The sequence below is a fragment of the Kogia breviceps genome, chromosome 1 (genome assembly GCF_026419965.1).
Source record: "Kogia breviceps isolate mKogBre1 chromosome 1, mKogBre1 haplotype 1, whole genome shotgun sequence".
In the NCBI taxonomy this organism is placed as follows: Eukaryota; Metazoa; Chordata; class Mammalia; order Artiodactyla; family Physeteridae; genus Kogia; species Kogia breviceps.
In genome coordinates, this window is record NC_081310.1 from 67,010,407 (window position 1) to 67,029,136 (window position 18,730).

At 47.5% G+C, this 18,730-nt stretch overlaps 1 protein-coding gene across 4 annotated transcripts in view; it reads right to left on the reverse strand.

Annotated features, from left to right (window-relative positions):
- Window positions 1-18,730, reverse strand: part of ATP2B4 (ATPase plasma membrane Ca2+ transporting 4) — a 93,008-nt gene that overhangs the window by 45,550 nt on the left and 28,728 nt on the right. For all 4 annotated transcript variants that reach the window (XM_059038211.2, XM_059038255.2, XM_059038237.2 and 1 more), the window contains exon 2: window positions 3,718-4,379. In XM_059038211.2, the coding sequence (XP_058894194.1) occupies window positions 3,718-3,910 (193 nt within the window). In that variant the 5' untranslated portion in view covers window positions 3,911-4,379. The remainder of the gene's footprint in view (window positions 1-3,717; window positions 4,380-18,730) is intronic.

The window sequence follows — 18,730 nt, forward strand, 5'->3', positions numbered from 1 at the left end:
CCTCAGAAAACATCATTCTTCCTCCTAAAAAGGGTAACACAGCTGAGGACCAATGTGGAAAACTTCTATGGGGAAGAAGAATTCATACAACTTTCTATCTAGACCCAAGAATCTCTCAATTAGGATCCTCTCTTCTTCCTGCACACAAAGGGAGACTGAGACTAAGGAAAAATACCTCTTCTTTCTTCCCCTTAAGCCACGGGTAATTCTCATTCCAGATTCACAAAGGTTTCTCTTGCTCTTGGAAGCCAGGGGATAGCATGGAAAACCGATCAGAAGATAAAAGGATATCTTCTAGGGGGTATCATCCAAAATGCTCAGCTCTTTGGGGACTGGAGAGATTGGCTGGAGTTGGGATGTAATGCGGAAAGAAGAGGCAATAGAAAGGGGGGTGGATAAAGAAATTGGAATGAGGAAAAAAGCAAGCAAACTAAAGAGATTCCATTGGCGCAAAATGCTCAGGTTTCCCCTACTGACAAACCTCAGGCAACACAGCAACCACTTATCCAGGAACTAGAGCCTCACCTCTGCCTCTCTGCTCTTCTTTAACATGGCCATGAAGGCTGAACTCTTTAGTGGCTTAGATGAAAGCATGTGTCGTCTTTCACGTCTCCCCCACCCCTTTTTGTTTCCCCAACTTTCCTTCCCTTTTTTGCTCACACTCAGCCTTGCGTCTGGTCGCTGCTGAATGCCATGGAGGCTGAGCACTTCCACGTCATCTCGAATGTAACCAACTCTTGGCCACTGGGGCATCTCCTCTTGTTCCAACCAGACATTGTACTCAAGGAACACAAGCCAACATTAAATTCACATTAGCATTGGGTCACGGTTAGACATTTTATCAGGCATTGGAATACAAAACAAATTGTAAAATTATCTGTGATTCTGAGATTCTCCGTGTTGCTGCTCTAGCCAAATGGGCAGCAGAACATTAATGGACTGTGAATCAGAAAATGTGAATTATTCCATCGAGTTCTACCCTGTGGTAAGAATGTAGGCAAGTCATTTAAACCTTTTGGTCTTTTATGAGCAAGAGCGAGAGAGAGAGACAGAATAAAAAAAACATGTTAAAAAAAAAAAATGTTAGTGTTTGAAATGTTATAAACTCCAAGTTCCATAAGACCCCTTAGTAGCTATGGTTTAAAACAATCTACCAATCTATACTAAAGATACTATCAATCCAACAGAAAATAAAGGGGAAGAGTCATATTCTAGGAACCAATCTCCCCTATCTTACTTCACCTTGGTTTCCAATCAGCAGAATTCTAACACCGGGAAAATTTATTTATTCTTATTATTAGCCTGCAGGGGCCTCCTGCAGCTATGCTAGGCTTTCAGGCACCTCAGTGCAGTCTTCTGTGAACAGGCTGTTTTTTTTTATGGCACCTGGATATTGATGCTCTTTTCTCAGCCTGTCCAACCAAACCGCTCAGCACCAGCCCTGTCTGGGGAGAGATTCCTGTGTCGTAGCTCTTCTGTGTCTCCTTTTCCTATCCCTTTACTCTTCTCACATATGAGGGGGACATTGTTGGCACTGGGTGCTAAAAATTACGCACGGAAAAGTTATTTTCTGACACCCTGCCTCCCCAGCTCCAGGACCAGCTCTATGGGTAAGTCGTACTATTGAAATAAATCAGGATACATATCTGTGATCTAAGGAAGCAGGAGAATGGCAGTGGACAACTGTGACAATGGTAGGGGTACTGGGATATAGGCATGGCCAGGGTCTGTAGCAACAGAGGCACCTGACCTCAGAAGGGTGACTTTCAACTACAGGTCTGAAACCAGGACTGGGAAAGAATCTAAGCATTTGATATCTGATGTTGAGATTAAAGTACAATATATATGCTGGCCTTTGGGAATGGAAGCTCTCTGGGAATCAGGAAGTTAACAATAACAGCTATGAGAAAGGGTTTGGAAAATCGGGAGGAAAGTCTGGACCCTGCTCTTAGGAGTTTCTTAGGTTCCAGCTTATTTGGACTTCTGAGTTTCACTTTGTGAGAGAAACAACTGACCCAAGGGGTAAGAATAGAAGAAGAAGGGGAAAAGAAAGATCCTGCTTAAATTCTGATGAATGCTTCGAAAGTATTGCAGTATCTCAGTTAAACATAATAGGAATACCCTCTCTTTAAGGTCAATGCTACTGTGAAAGTGGCAGAATAAAGAAATCTAGCTGACAAGAAGTAGGCATTATCCAAAAGGCAGTCATTAGATACTAAACAGAAGGGGCCTTTGCTAAGTCACATGAAAGCAACTAAGCACTGCCGTCTTAACCAGGCTTTTTTGACATCAACAGGTGAATGGAGAAAATGGACAGTGGTTGCAAGTAGACTGCAGCAGCCTCTCTAGATGTAATAACACACTGCACTCCATAGGCACTCATATTCTGGCAAGTATCTTCGGATACATGGACTCCATTTTAATGTGAGACGACTAATTTATTGAACACCCATTAGAAGTGTAAGCATTGTACATAACATTACATTATTTAATTCCAATAACTCTACAGGCTAGGTACTAACATCATTTTCAGAGAAGAAAATGATGTTTACTTAGGGAAGCTGAGCAAACTGTTCAGTGCTATTCAGCTAGTAAATGGTAAAGCTAATATTTGAACTTAGAGCCTATGAGATAAGAAACTGAATTCTAGAAGTACAGAGAATGTGTAGGGCAGCTCTCTTTGATTGCAAAAAATAAAATAAAATAAAAAAGACATGGGCAATGTACAGATATCTAGATAAAAATCTCTTCCTTTTTTTAATCCTAGAGAGTCTGGACTCCAAGTCACTAACTTATAACATTGGCTAGGGGTCAAAACTTCTTAGAACTGGCAAGAAGTATGATGTGGCCTCCAAGGAAGGGTCAGAAATGGTATACCTCAAGAGGCTGAAGGCATCTAAAGGACAAGATCTTTGCTCTATCTCAAGCTACTCAACCATGGCCTGCCTGACTGATAGGACCAAGCAAGGACCTGTAACAGATGCTGAAACCAGGCAAAGGAGAAAATAAGATTCCTCTGGTACTCTCTCCTTTTCAATGAGGCAAAATTACCATGGCTCACTGGGCAACTGGGCTGAGCCAGGTAAGCATGAAGCTGGATTTTTCATTTTCTTTTAAGAATAGATTAAGAACAACTATACTAAAAGTGCATAGGACAGGGTTGAAAAAGTCATCAATAATTCCCTGAAAGAAAACAGAGTGAGTAATCCAAAGATATGGTGGGTACAACTCTCTGCGTTATGACTTACCATCCCGTTTGTAACTGTGTACCATAAAGAAGTGCTACAGTAGGTAGATGGACTCACCCACTTTTCTTCATATTACACTGTAAGATCAGTGTGGGAAAGAATTATATCTTCAACCCTTTGCAATCAAAGACTGATATAGAATAAGGGACTTGATTACGGATAAAAGCATCTCTAACATAAACATTTATAAAATAGAGATCTTCTGCCTACTGTACATTGATACAGAAAAAGGAGGAAAGAATGATCTTCAGAGAATATCACAGTCACTCAACATCATCTCTGGGAAAGAAATGACATTTCTCTCCATAGCCGCACCTCCTTTCAGCGCTTCAGATACTATACTTTACCCACCAGACACAGATATACCAGCAAGGTCTCCAGAAATGTTCCTTCTCTAGAAGTTGGGAAAATAATATATTTTAACACTAGCCACCTTCCTCCAATTCCCCGCCCCTGGTATGGCCTTTACCTTCCACAGGGTTGGTTTTCAGTCTACTGCAGAGATTCATTACTCCTCCATAGTGGACATTGATCTGGTTTATTGCATCGGTTGAACGCAGCTCCATGAGCTTCCTCAGGTCCATTACTGTGCAGCCAAATTCCCCTTCATGGCTCTCAATTATCGAGTTGGCTGGCAAGGCGTGTTCTGTTGGGTTCGTCATTTTGCGTGCTGTTACCAGGCCCCTCAACCAGAGAAAATGTGAACTTTCCCTTCCACTGATCAGGGCCTCTTGCCTCTCTGCCTCACTTCTTCTTACTTTTTGCTTCACTGGGAGCCCAGATGGGAAATAGATTGACTATATCTTGTGCAATAAGCTTCACAGTAGCAACCCGTAGCCCAGATCCTTTTCTGAGTATGAAGCTTGGCAGTGGGAGGAGGAAGAGGATGGGGGAACTGAGTAGAACCGGACCACGTGTCACGGTGATTAGTGTCCCCAGGTGGTGATGGAAGTGGTTGTCCAGGGTAGGTAGGTTCCTAGCTTAGACCAACTTGCACAGATGGAAGTGTAAACAGGATGTGCATGTTACCATGGAGGCAACCTTAGCAACAACCAGCGACTGCAGTGGTAGAGAGGCGGCAGGAGGAGGAGGAAGAGGAGGGTTCCCTGGATACCGATGACAACGGGATCTCTGGAATAAAGATTCAAAGATAGACAAAAAGAAACAATTAGAGCAGCATGGAGATCCAGCATCTGCAAGGGCAAGAGGTACTCATTCTAGCACAGGGTTTAGGTGACAGTTGATGTCTGAGCTGAACTGATAGCTGAGGCCTAAGCTGAGGCCCCTTCCTCCCTGGGAGGCCCCAGCAGCCTGTAGACTCCAATAATTTCAGATACACCCCAGTCTTCATACCTCACCTCTTCCAAACCAAGCAATACAAATCCTACAACTTCAGAAACTTGGAAATAAAACGTTATGACCTCTAATTGTTCTAATGCACTCCCTGTCTTTTTGAGGGACCTGCTATAGAATCTTTTAGTCTGACCTTACTTCTAAGAGGTGAGAAGAGGTCAGAAAAGGAGTCCAGACCAGAGTGATCTGGAGGGTGGCCTGCCAGTCTGCCACCCTCCCCAATACCCCGCACCCTCCCCTACTCCTAATACACACATTTACAAACCAGGAGGACAACCTGGTAGAAGATGCCCAATCCTCTGCAGCCCCTCAGAATACTCAGCCTGATGCTGTAGAGAAATTCTTCAGGATGTCACAGCTGTCAGTAGATCAGGAGCTAAGCCCCCGACTGCTCCGAAAAGCTTTTGGGGGGAAAGGATGAGTAAAATGCTCTGTCAGTAGGCGATACAGGGTGGAACCTTTTTACATAAAGGGGACAGAAGGACCTCTGAGGAGGAAAGATAGTGAGTTTGAAACCTATGAGTGTTAAAGTTCCTCTGGGGTGACAGGAATACGACAGCTACTGATTCAGATAGAGCCTAGGGCCACAACAAGGTGAGTAGGGGAGCGAAGTTAATCTGCGTGTGAGTGACACCGGAGGGTCTCAAACCAGCATTTCTCCCCTCAGGAAGGCATGTGTTATACCTCTTACACGGGCTCACTAGGGAGAGAGGGTCAGGGGTATGTACAGGTGAGAACACGGAGGATGAAGGGGAAAAGGCTTATCCTGAGCTCCGTTCTCAGCGTCAGAAAGGGGCTGCTGTGTGGCATGCAGGAGGACTGCCACACACTGGCTATTTAAATGTGAAGGGGCTCTTCCTGAACACAGCACCCAAACACTGGGGGCCCAGCCCCTCTCTAATAAATGGATGACATCCTTGCTTCTAGAAGGTGAACAAAGGAGCACAGGGACCATCAGATAAGGACTTGACTCTTTTATCAATTCATTTTCCAAAAATCACATGTGGTCAAAGTTCCTGCTAATTGTAATCAATCCTGTTCTTGGCAGGTTCCACTGGGATGGAGGTGGTTAAACCCCTCCCTCTCCCAGTCCACCCTCTGCCTCCTCCTTCTGCTATAAATTTTTAGAGCTACTCTGACTTACAAAGGGTTACGCAGGCAGGGTTTTGTTTTGTTGTTGTTGCTATTTTTTTTTTTTTTTTTTGAGGTACGCTGGCCTCTCACTGTTGTGGCCTCTCCCATTGCGGAGCACAGGCTCTGGACCTGCAGGTCCAGTGGCCATGGCTCATGGGGCCCAGCCGCTCCACGGCATGTGGGATCTTCCCAGACCGGGGCACGAACCCGCGTCCCCTGCATCGGCAGGCGGACTCTCAACCACTGTGCCACCAGGGAAGCCCCCGCTATCGTTTTTTAAACATCATATTCCCTTTCTTTTTAGATGTCATCAGAGAACCTTGGGGAACAAGGAGGTCTGGAGAGAGCCTGAGGCAGACTGTCAAAGTCCCTTCAATCATACTGGCATAGGGATAGGCAGTACCACAGACTTTTCTCTGCAGTTCACCTTCTTCTCCCAAGTCTGGAAGCAGTGGGAAGGGCTATATAGCAGCAAGAAGTCCAGCTGACCCTTAAGTTGAACTCCTTAAACTTTCAAGAGGATGTTGAGGACAGTGCTGATTGAGAGCTTAACTGGAAATCAGAAGATTTTACTTTTTTTTACTCTCTACCCACTGCCATGTTTGTTCTTTGAAGGCAGAGATTTTTCATGCGTCTTGTTCACTGCTTTCTCCCCAGTGCCTAGATGAGCACCTGCACGGAGCGGGCATTCAGCTAATTCTTTTGGTTGAATAACCAGTAGTAGATTCAGAACCAGATTCACCATCTTCCCAAGGTACCCCTCGGGCAAGTCACTTGGCCTTCTTAGTGCTCAGTTTTCTTAGGGCTCAGCTCCTCCCATCTTTATCTGGGGGAAGAATCAGCCCTACCTTTTCACACCATCCTAAGAAAGTGATAAAGGAAAGGGATTATAAATAGAAATAGTGCTTTGAAATCTTAGATGAAAGATGACCAGTGTCCAGTATAGGACACTCAAGTGATGAGAAAAAGCTTAATTTGATCTGAATGAACTTTTTTTATCTAGCTCTTTAAGCAGAAGAGCAATAATTTCCATGTGCCCCTCCATCTTTCCTTGCCAGGGGGAACTCCCCACACCCCCAAAAGAATGGAAAATTCCAAGGCAGCTTCATTAGCAGTAACCATTAGCTAGGTTACGACCATTAGCTATAACCACTAGGCAATGCGGCCTCGGATCTCTAGAGAAGTAGGGACAGCCTGAAGAGATCAAAGAGGGGAGATGAGATTCTTCCACTCACATAGACAACCAATGAGAAAAGGTCACTTAAGATTAGAACACATGGGACAAGTAGAAAAGAATGAGGTCTGTCTGCTTCAGGTTGCTCTAGAGACACATATGTAGGTCAAGCACTAAGCTGCTGGCACAAAGTCACAGGGACAGTGCCCATTTGGGACCCTTTCTTAAGTTGGGCTCTCTGTGAAAGTTATTCCGGAATTCAGAGGCATAGCTGGTGCCAATACTTCTGTCTGAGCTCTTAGAATGAGAGCTCTCTGCAACTGCTGAGCTTGCCTCGCCCCTAACCTTATTAGGCAACTGGCAAAGAATAGTATGTAAATGCTCACACAGGCTCAGCCTCAGATGCAATGCTCAGATGCCTAGGAGGTACCACCTCTTGTCAGGTCAGGATTAGTCATTCGGCTCAGGACCTCCTGGGTTAGGTATGTTCTCACTCCCCGTTTCTAGCATTTTGCCAGCTTAATGATGATGGGATGGAAGAGCAAACTCTCATCCTTTCCTGCGGGGGCAAGAAATCATACTACTTATATGATCATTAAATCATTTTAATTTTTTTCCTCCTAAAGTTCTGTAACATCTGTTCTACCACTTGCAGTGACATGTAAAAGGATTGTCATATCAATTTTAGGTAGGACCACTGTGACTCCCACCTTACAGATGCAGACACTGAGGTCCAAAGACATAAAAAGTGATTTGTTCTTTGGCAAGTCAGTGGCCTTGACTGCCTGCTCCTCTTTTTGTTATACCTTACTCCTTCCCTCAAGTCTGGACCTCCCCGTTTTCTGACAAATATAAGTCCTTTAAAGAGTAGGCAACTTTGGGATACAGAGAATACACATAACCACTTAGAGTAAATGCTGACTCTTACACTTGCTCTTTCTTTTTCAGAATCAACTACATCACGTCACAGGCAATGAGGGTGAAAGAGACCCCCTCCTGTTCCTACACATACCTGAGAAGCAGACCACCCTATATTTCCTGATGATTCAATATGCAGTTAAGCTCCCTGGCAAGTTCTAAACTGAGGAGCTGCCAGAGACAAAAAACCTCATGCCTTAAGTCACCAAACCATAAACAATAGTCAGACACTGTTTCCTCCAATTTGCTCAAGAAATCCCTTACTCTTAACTTTCCTGGGGTGCATCCCCAGGCTATGAGGAAAAAGGGTAACTCCCTATGTAGGGAGTAGGGTATTCTGAGAATCTGAAAGGAACCCACCCCCTGAATCTCTCCTGCCAAAGGCTCCTAATGAATCTGGCGTGATGCATGGGAAATGAAGTATGAATGGAAAGAGAAAGGAAACAGGGGGGGCCAGGGGCCTAGGGCTTCAGGCTGGTGCAGCACTGCAGCCAGACCTGCCTGGAATAATAAGTAGCTATGCTCAACTCTGGCTTCAGGGCTGCAGGCAGGGGCTGTTCAGTGGAGCGGACTCTCATGCCCTGCCCTCTTCGCTGGGCTGGGAGCCTCTGCTCAGAAGTGAGTTGGTAGCACTTGGAGATGCTGTGGTTGGAGCGTCAGTGCCAAGAAGGGAAAACCTTGTGCGGGTGGGGAGGGGGGTGGCACCGGAGAAGGCTGGGCCCACCTTAGAATGCACCAAATTGAAATATGAAACCTGCTTCAAGCCCACACTTCCCCGAGAGAAATCATATATGTAAACACACACACATGCGCACACACGTGTGTACTGTATAGGCAGCAGCCTAGTATAGCAGCTGATATGTAGTGGTTGGTCCATACATAGTAGTTATTTATCATTATTCCACATATTGTTTCACTGAATCTTCACTAACAGCCCTATAAGGAGGGCACCCCATTTTATAGCAGGGAAATAGAGATTCAGAGTCTGAATCCAAAGCAACCCTGCCTGAAGTACAAGGACAATCCTGTAAGAAAAATGGAAAAAAAGCTACAGATTTACTTCCTACAGCTTGATCAGAAGGCCCATATAAACCTATCTATCTGCCCCTGGCCCACAACCCCTGAAGCCTCTACAACACATCAGGGCAGGCGTAGGGGTTGAGCTACAGCTTGTGAGGGGCAGACACTCCCCACTCCATCCCCACCACCACGCACACGTATCCCCTCAGCCAGAATGCCCTTAGCTCTGGATTGGCATGATTCCAAGTATGTCCAGTTCCCACCTAGAGACTGAAGGAGTGGGGCTGAGGGCTCCGTCATCTCACACCCAGGGCCTTGCAGCCTGTAGGGACTGGGGAGAGGCACAGAGAGCCCCGGCTCTAGATTCTTTCCCTCCTTTCTCCAGCGGGGGCAGTTCCTCGGCCATTACCTACAGTGTCTTAAGCTTCACTACTTTTCTCGGCACTGTCATACCTCTTAGAGGGGCTTTCAAGAAAGCTGGCAAGCACCTGAACATGGCAGGCTGCCCAGCACCAAACATCCCTGGTTGGCCATTCTCATTGTGGTTCCAGGTCCTCTTTCCCTCCCCATGCCCCCGGCCTGCCCTAATTGCTCCCCTAATGCCTGCTGACTTGCAGAGCAGACCTGCGCACATACCCTCCTTCAGTCTACTGAGGCTCTTTGGAGGCATATGGGAAGAAGGTCAGAGGCAGAGGATGTTGGCTAAAGTTCAGGTAGTGGGTGGCACCACCTGTCATCAGCAGCAATAGCCATGCTGGTGCCAGGAAGCCAAGTGAGGGCTGAGGCACCAAAACCATGCCTCTGTACTGACTACAGCATGTCATGCTGTAGCCTGTGGTTCTGGTCCTGGTTTTGGAACTCGATGCTAATTCTCAGCCAGCCCCTAGGATTTGGGTTCTGGTGGGTACTCCCTTCCTAAAGAGAAAACATCACTTGCTGGTTAGGTGGTGGTATACATGAGGCTCCCTCCTTTCCCCTCCCCCTCCCCAAGTCTGCTACCCTGAGAGTGTCTTGTTCAACTCAGCAGCAAAAATGCAGTGCTAGAATCAAAGCATCTACCTGGAGAAAATGTCTTGCCCTCAACCCCAGGGTCTCAGGGATCCAGAATTTCCCCTCCTCCTTGGAGCCACCTCGTACTTGACTGAACTAAGTCTATGCATACCCTGGATCCAGTCATCAAGTGGGTACATCTCCCAAAGAAATTCTCACACAGGTTCAGAAAGGGGCATGTGTAAGGATGTTCACTGGGACATTATTTGTGGTGACAGAGAGCTGAAGGCAACCTGGGGTCCCCTCTCCCAGTGATGGACAGGTAAAATATGTGAGCTAGATAAGAGGGGATATTATGCAACAGTAGGAAAGACAGATCAGATATACACACAACAATATAGCTATCTTAAAAATAGTGCTTAGTGGGGGTAAAAAAGGGGCTTTAACAAAAGTTAAAAACACATGCATCTAAAGCAAAATTATACATTTTAAGGGATGTATTTAAACAAAAAGATATATATTAACACATTAAAATGCTGCTCCTGGAGAGTTCGTGAGGTAAGGAAGTAAAAAAAATTAAAAAAATTTTTAAAAAATGCTGCTCCTGGGCAAGGAAGGGAAAAGACATGGGATATGGGGAAACAGTGAGCACAGGAAGGGCCTTGCATGGACCAATGATACAACGATAATACTGGGCCATGAATCCATAGTATGATTGACTCAATAGTCTGTACCTGAGGTCCGAAAAAAATAAAACATACTATGATGCTGAAGCCTGGAGGGGCTGTACTGTCTAAGGTATGCTGTGACAATGAGGACAAAACTTATCAGTTCTGGCCAGATGCCTTCAGAGGGCAGGGAGAAGGTCAGGCCCATAGATAGCACAGCCTTCTCTAAACAGTGATACCAAGAATTGACCCAAGGCTGATGACAGTTTCTTCCTGATCATCTGGCCCGTTGATCCGGCCCCTCTCAGAGACTTCAGGAACCACCAAGATGAAGACAGGAAGCTTCACAGCATGGGTTGGGAAACTGAAGCTGGCATGTGCCTAGTGGGGCATTGCCACCCCCCTGCATTCATCCTAATAATAGCATCAACAGATCAAGATGTAAACGGGCAGTCCCTTGAGCCTAGAGCCATAGGGAATATACCCTCTTTTCCAAATATTATGAGTCATACTGGCCCGGGTCACCTCCGTGGCCTCCTGTGACTCAAGGGGTGTTGAGGGAATATTCACAGCAAGCTAGAGCTAAAAAAAAATGTAGAGGATGGAACAGCAACCTCCCCCGCCTTCAGCTGATCAAGGAGGACAAGAGCTGACTTCAGGTGGGAGCAACAGTGCCATCCAGAAGGTCTGTTGTCTAATGAAAGGAGGGCTGGCCAGATTGTGGGAAATGCTCAGGATATGGGTTAGAAGGATACCTGCCTCTCACACTGAAGTGCAGCTGCTGGAAACTGGGACGGTTAGAGGCAGACCCTTGGGCAGCAGCATTCCAATAACCCAGGACACACACACTCTCCTGGGCAACACAGATTGCCTTTCTTGAGGCTGCGGCAGTTCGTCCACATTTTGGTCCCAAGGGAATCAAGGGGCTTTTTAGCAGCTGGATTGGATCCTGTGTTATTTTTAGAAACAAATTTCAGCAGAATCACACCATGCTCATGGAGGGGGGAGGAGGGCCAATCTCCCTTGACTACTGGAGTCAGTCAGGATCTCGCTGCTCCTGGGCCTCAGGCTCTGGGGAGGCCTCGGGGTGAGAGGGAAGTTTGCCTGGCCTCAGACTGAGGAGGCCACATGGCACCTACCAGAAGAGACTGCCGGGGCAGCTGTCCCAGGGGCTCAGCAGGAGAGGAAGCAAAATAACATTCCTGTGGGACCCAGACACTAGCCAGAGTGCCACACCCTGGACACCGTGCCTGCCGGCGTCCCCATCGCCTCCCCCCGGCTCAACGGCAGTCTTGCCGGGACAGTGTACAGAGAGCCAGCCTCCCCCACCCCCCCCACCCCCCACCCCGCCGCTGCCTCTTCCAGGCTCTCTCAGCCCAGCTACTTCCCGGAATCCCCAGGCAAATGGACAAGGGCTCCATGCGGCGAAGATGGAGTTCACCAGGAAAGAGAGCCGGGAGCATTCCCGAATAGCTGCCGCCTCACGCCCCAGTTTCACTCTTCCTTCTGCCACACAGGAGGCGCTAAGTCAGTTCTGGTCTTTAGAAAGTGGGCAGACCATACTCTGTTGCACTTCTGTCGTGCCTTGGAGCAGGGACCCTGAAACTTGAGTGACCATCAGCACTCCCAGGAGGGCTCCCACAGTTGCCGGTTCAGGAGGTCTGGGGTGGGGCCTGGGAACGTGCATTTATAACACACTCCCTAACAAGAGGATGCTGATGCTGGCCTGGGTACCACACTGGAGAACAGATGCAGAGTTTACAACGTCGTGAGAATCTCCAGCAACACCAGGCTAAAGCACTTTGAGAGCCTCGACTGGGGGCCCAGTCCCGACACTGTCCTCAGATCCAGCCTGACAGGGGAGGCACAGGAGGCTCCTGTCACATCTCGCCTTCCTTTAGTCCTTCCGGAATGTTGAGCTCTGCTTCCATTCATCTTGGGGCAGCCCCCTTTCCCAGAGAGACCCATGATCCTCCCAAGGAAAGCTCCTCTCCTGTGAGTCCTTGAGAAAATAGACTTGAGAGGACCTCCCTGAACAGGCTGCAACTGAAGTCAAGATTTATTCAGAAAGTTAAAACAAGATACCTGGTGGGGTGCAGAGGAAAACCCAGACCCCTTTCGGGTTCTGGTGCAGCTAAGCACCCTCTGCACTCCTGTTTCCTACTTGGCAGGAGATGAAGGACGGTGTGGTACCCAGGGGCGGGGGAAAAACGGACACAAAAGACACCCACCACTCACTTCAGGCTCCCCAGATATTACTGCCCCCCAGCACATCTGAACCCCATGCTGCTTTTGCTCTGTCATTTCCCACGGCCCCCGCAGAAGGGCTGGTCTGTGGCCCCTGCAACACCTCTCAGGGGGTGCCTGCCTGCTGTGCTGAGGCCAAGGCCACGGCACGGGTGCAGCTGATGAGCAAAGGCAGCTGCTGTTTTCCAGTTGGGGCGACAGGCTGCTATAAACACTCGTTGAGGTTGCTATGGCAAAGTGAGTCTGCAGCCTGGCTATGGTGTAGCTATTTATGTGCCTGTAATGGCAGAGTGGTCTGTTTTTTATTATTTTACTTTTAAAGTTTTCCTTTCCCAACCCCCTAAAACAGCTTAAAAAAAAAAAAGTACAACTTTCTCAGGAACAAAAAGAGTATGGCCAGACTACAGAGCATGCGGTTTGAGCCAGCAAGGGGAACACTGAAGTGAGGAGTAGAGTAAGTAAGTTCCTTTAAAGAAGGGAATGTATGGCTTCTTGCCCCTACATGCTTCTGCCTCAGCTCATCAAGGAGAAAGGCCCAAACTCAGGGTTTTCTCACCTCTGCACCACTCACACTGAGAAGAGACAAAGGTGCTTTGTCCTCTTCCTTCCTGTCAAAGGCTGGCTCCAGCCAGCAGCATTCCTCACATCCCCTTACTCCCCATCAGCCCCCACTGGCTGCCTGTATCATCAGGATGAAGATATGGAGACTTCCACCAGGGGTCGTGGGAAGAGAGCCTCAAAGCAAGCCCCACCCCTTACAACCTGGGTGCAGGGCCACCCAGCATGGAGCCTGGTCACTCCTGGCTGGAGGGCTGCAGGAAATGACCTCTGAGGTACCTCTGAAGGGACACATATTTCCACCACTTGTACAGAGAACTTTCATCCAATTCTTACTCCTCAGGGAGCTCTGGGGTGAAGGGATACTCCTGTACAACAAGATTCATGGTTCTAGTCAGGGTGGTGGGGACCTCTCACCAGCACCAAGGAGTCAGATGCTGAAGGATGACCAAAAGCGAGGTTGATTTATCCTTGGACACATATGTTTCCAGGGCACTAGGCACTTGGGAAAAGATTTTGGTAGAAATAGCGAGTACCTCATACCTCTGGCTACTGGATGGGGCACTATAGCCTCCTATCTTCTCCACTTGCCCAGTCAAACTTAGAGTAACAAATGAGAACAAAGAAATGGGCCATCAGGCATAGGCAGCTCAAGAGGGGCAAGAGAGTGGAAGATTACCATGTGGTAATCTCACACACACACACATATACACCCCCCCACACACACACAACTGAGTGTAAGTGTGTGCTGACTGATAAATATGACAGTCACTAAGTGATATCTAAGGAATAGAGAGACACCTTCCAGAAACAGCTGCTTGGAATACAAAAGATGCTGCAGGATTTTTACCATTCTTCTTTCTCCACCTTATTCGAGTTCCTTTTGGATTGTTATACACTTAGTAGGAGAAAAAAACCCCACTGCCGATGGGCATATTAATCAGATTAAAAAATAAAGTTAAGGCAGTGTTAAGAAGAGCAAATCTCACAGACTGTTCAATTCTGTCCATCTCAGATTATAACTGAATGTCTTGCAGATACCACTATGGCTCAGAAAGGCTATCAATGAGAACAGCCCCCAAGGGGAAGAGAGAGGAAGAAGGTGGAAGCTGCTGCCGATTCCACAAGGGAAGCACCCTCTGCTGTCCCAGGAGAGGTCAAAGTCCTAACTGACAGCCGGGTAAGCTGATAAAATCTTGCTGGGAAAATCAGAACTTGGGACACAAATCAGTCTTGGCAGCACCTCGAGGTCAAAAGAGCAGAGCAGGCATGGTTTCTAGGCTTCTCAAACCAACTGTCATCAGCATCCCGTTGTTCCTGTAGGGTAGGAAGGGAGAAGGGAGGAGGTGAGGAAAGGGCCCAACATGGGGCACCGTCCTGGATTGTCGGGAGTAGGCTGATAGCATCACAGACACCAGTGTTTCTGTTCCTAAGTCTCAGGGTATTTACTCAGGCCGAGTGGCCGTTACTTGGGAATACATAAAAGACAAAGAAACAGACGGGTCTCAGAACCCCCAAGGTAGAGTAAGCTTCCAAAAATCATGGTTAGAAAGAGCATCTATTCAAAAGGGCTCAGATTCACAGTGTTGGACACAGGGCCCATTGTTGAAAGAAACAACGGGCAGGCCGAGAGGTGACTCAGCCCCAGCTGGTGGCTGTTTATGGAAATCTCACGGGAGAGAAAGAGGAAGGTACTGTTTATTCTTCTGAGTGAGCAAAAATGTTGTATCACCTCTCTCCCAGTGTCTGCTCCAGTGCCCAACCTAACATGTGGAGTTCATGAATGAACCACCCTTCTCTGCTCCAGTATGCTTTTGTTTCTAAGGGAAGGAGAGAAAGATGGAAGGCCCAGAAGGGGATCCAATCTGCACAGAGTCCCAAGAACCACAGCCTCAGCGCAGGCCCCATCTCCCCCTCTTCCCTCTGGGGCTATATAGTGTTGGTGTATTGGAGGCACATCACCCTTGTTCTCCAAGACACAGTCACAGGGCTTTACTGGTGCAGACAGAAGGGAAACCAGCCATCACTGTAGGAATCATCCGCTCTCTAGGCAGAAGCAAAGGTAAACTATCAAGAATTCAAGTTCTCCGAACACCCATTTGATTCTAAACTCCCACACACAGCATTTTGAACATCACTGCCATACCTCCAAGGAAAAGCCTGGGAGAACTATGATGATGGTGGTTTGGGGGGAGGTCTGTAGGAAGTGGCAAAAAAGGATGTTTTCTGGATTATTTTTGAAGCACTGAGCTACCAAAAATCATGGGAAAAATACCCAGTACCAATCTCTTTCCGCCTCCTCATTTTTCTCTCTATACCTCATTTCCAAGCCTCTCACTTTGTTTTTTCACATCTCTGTATATCCCTTTCCCCATCTCTCCCTCTCTTCTTGCCTCCTTCCTTCTCTCTCTCTCTTCCTCTCACCTCCTCTATCTATCTATCTATCTATCTATCTATCTATCTATCTATCTGTCTGTCTGTCTGTCTATCTCAATCTCAAAATCTCTCTCTCTTTTCCACATCTCCAGGGACAACCTAATTGGACAGAATTCCATTCTCCTTACCTGGGTAATTTCTGAAACCAATCAGCCCTGTCAAGTCCACATTGGCTCAAATAGCAAAAGAGTATGGAAGTGCTGAGAGGCAAGCCGGGAACTCATGGGGCTGCCACAGCTAGCGCCAACACAGGGCTGATCCGTATCATGGGTCATGGATGATGAGCCCAAAGGCACACAGGATGAGCTCTATGAACCAATCTGCATTCTCCCAAATCTACCTGGAGCTTGCCTGGATAAGTCGAATATGTAGTATCTAACCATGCTTGAAGCAGAGGCAAACACTGAGGACTCAGAAGTGAGAAGCCCTAACAGAGATGGGGGGAGAGGAAGGATATGAGACGATTCCTATGGATTAAAAAGTAAAGTCAGGATTTACTATGCTCAGCCAAGTTCCCAATCCAGTATAAATAGGAAGTGGCCTGATGGAGGAAGAGGTTGGGAGATCAGCCAGATGTAAAATACACCTTGTGCTACAACTGGACTCGGGCTCCTCTCAGTACTCCCACAGAAGGTGAAAATTCAGAACTGAACATTGATAAACTAGTCCTACCCAACCACAGGCTGCAAGGTGGCTCCACTATTCCACCTGAATTCCACTCTGAGCCTATAAAACTGGGGCTGGGAATAGACAGATGGAGGCAAACGTTCAGCTCCCTGGTGACATGGCCACCTTCTCCTAGCTCTCCCCACCACCGTGCAAGGATTCAAGGATTTGCAGAGGGGACCAGAGGAGAAGTGGCAGAAAGCATCCTAATCCAGCAAAGCCAGAACTCTGTAGGCATCTCACACTATTCACCTAACATTTGCTTCTGCAAAGGTTTGTGGGAGCTCCACTCTCACAGGCCCTGGCCAGCTGTTCCAAATCGGTTAAGACCTCTATCTCCAGAGAAAATCCTTTCCAGTGTGGGGGGAGGGGTCAGTGCCCTCCCTTCAAGGCTTCAGCCACTAAACGCTCCCATTGCAAGCCTACAAGTCCAAAGAGAAGCCAAGGACAGACCAGCCCACTCTCTCCCCTCCCATCTCCAGCAGCCAACTCAAGAAAGAGAACTCCTTCGTGGGGGAAGTCCCTCGGCAGTGAGGCTATGGAAACTTTGCCGTCTAAGGCTGTGGAATTCTTCTACTGGGCTCCTGCAGTTAATCATCACAGCTCCCTGGATTCCCCACTTGGGACTTTAAAAGGGAGCACCAGAGCAAGAAGTACAAACATGTCAAGAAGAAAAAGAAAAAAAAGTTGGAGTAAGCTAAAAGATAAGCACCTCCGACAGGATTTTCTAAGCAACCGAGTAATTGTGAGAAGGGAAAGGAGAAAAGAGCATAAGAAAAATAAGTGTGGACCAGACACTCCAGAATACGCTTCAGGATTCCCAGCTAATGCTGCCTATATTCATATTCTGGATCTTACAGGGAATGTTGCTCCCATTCCTAACCAACTTGTAAAAGGATTATATGGGGGTTGGTTTGTTTGAAACTTTCTTCTTTTAGCAGAACTGAAAATTCAGAGGCTCCTGTCCCACTTTGGAAAACCGTGTTAGAGGCCTCGCAGCTGTGAGTACAAGGCTTTGGAGCATTAACTTCCAAGGTGGTAGAAGTGGCCTCATAGGCCAAGTTGCCATGGTTTCCCAGAGAACAAACAGAATATGGCCCTAAAGAGGGGTAGGAGGGTAAACTACCTTTTTTCCCCAATGGGAGTAGTTTCAAGAGCCAAGACAGGAGGGGGATATCGTAAAATGAAGAGTTTAACAGAAGGTTACAAGGGACAGAAAATGGACTTGATAGTCCCCATTCTTCCTGGGGAGGCCAGGGTGAAGGCCCCATTGTTAGGATGACAAGGCACTATGTAGGGGGTGAAATAAACCTAGGAATTACATAAGAAGATGAGCAACTTCTCTTCTATATCAAATGCCCAGCCAACCTAACCTAGGATGCAAGGAGAACAGAGGCTGAAACTGAGTTGCTTTGGGAAAGGCAAGGACATCCAAAGCCTCTGAGTTTTGCCTGCAAGAGGACAGGTGAGACAGCTATCCCCAGAAGTGATGCGTAGAGGTGCTGTTCCCCAGAACTGAGGCCCACCCCACTGGCCACTCCCTATGCCTGAATCAGCGTACTGCCTCCCCAGGACCCCTGGTCAGGACTCTTTACTCTCGTTCCAAAAGGAGCCAGATGGGGCAAAATAGTGTCAAGTGCCAAAATGCTACCACGTCTTTCCAGCAGGAGCTGGCAGGTGAATGGGGCCACCTGGCCTAGGAATTCCCTTTCATGCTCATGGGCAGCTCTCTGCATTGTACAAGAACCCCCTGGATGCCTCCTCTAGAGCTGCTGCCAGCTTGACTCATACTGGACAGATGGAAAGGAGACAGACCTGCTCAGGACTCCACTACACCCAGAAGCAGTGATTGCAGCACCTTTGTAGGTTAAGTACCATGTATGTCCTGCTACCTTCTCAAAGCAGAGTGGGGCAAGGGGTTGACTGGCCACAAGCTAGGAGGCAGGCCAGATCTAATCACAATTTCATTATTAGTAACTGCACTCAAGAATAAGTTCTTCGGCTTTTCAGGGAGCAGATCCTCTGCTCTTCCTACCAACTACAGCAAACACCTCACAGAATCTCCGAATCACAGCCTGGTAGGGAACTTTGGGGAAGGCCTAATACAAATCCCCTCATTTTACACTGAAGCCTCTATGAGTCAAACACTGGGCTGGGCACTAGGACAGAAAGACTATACAATCTAGATGGGGGACTTCCCTAGTGGTCCAGGGGTTAAGACTCTGTGCTCCCAATGCAGGGGGCCTGGGTTCAGGGAACTAGATCCTGCATGCTGCAACTAAGAGCCCACATGCCACAACTAAAATATCCCGCATGCT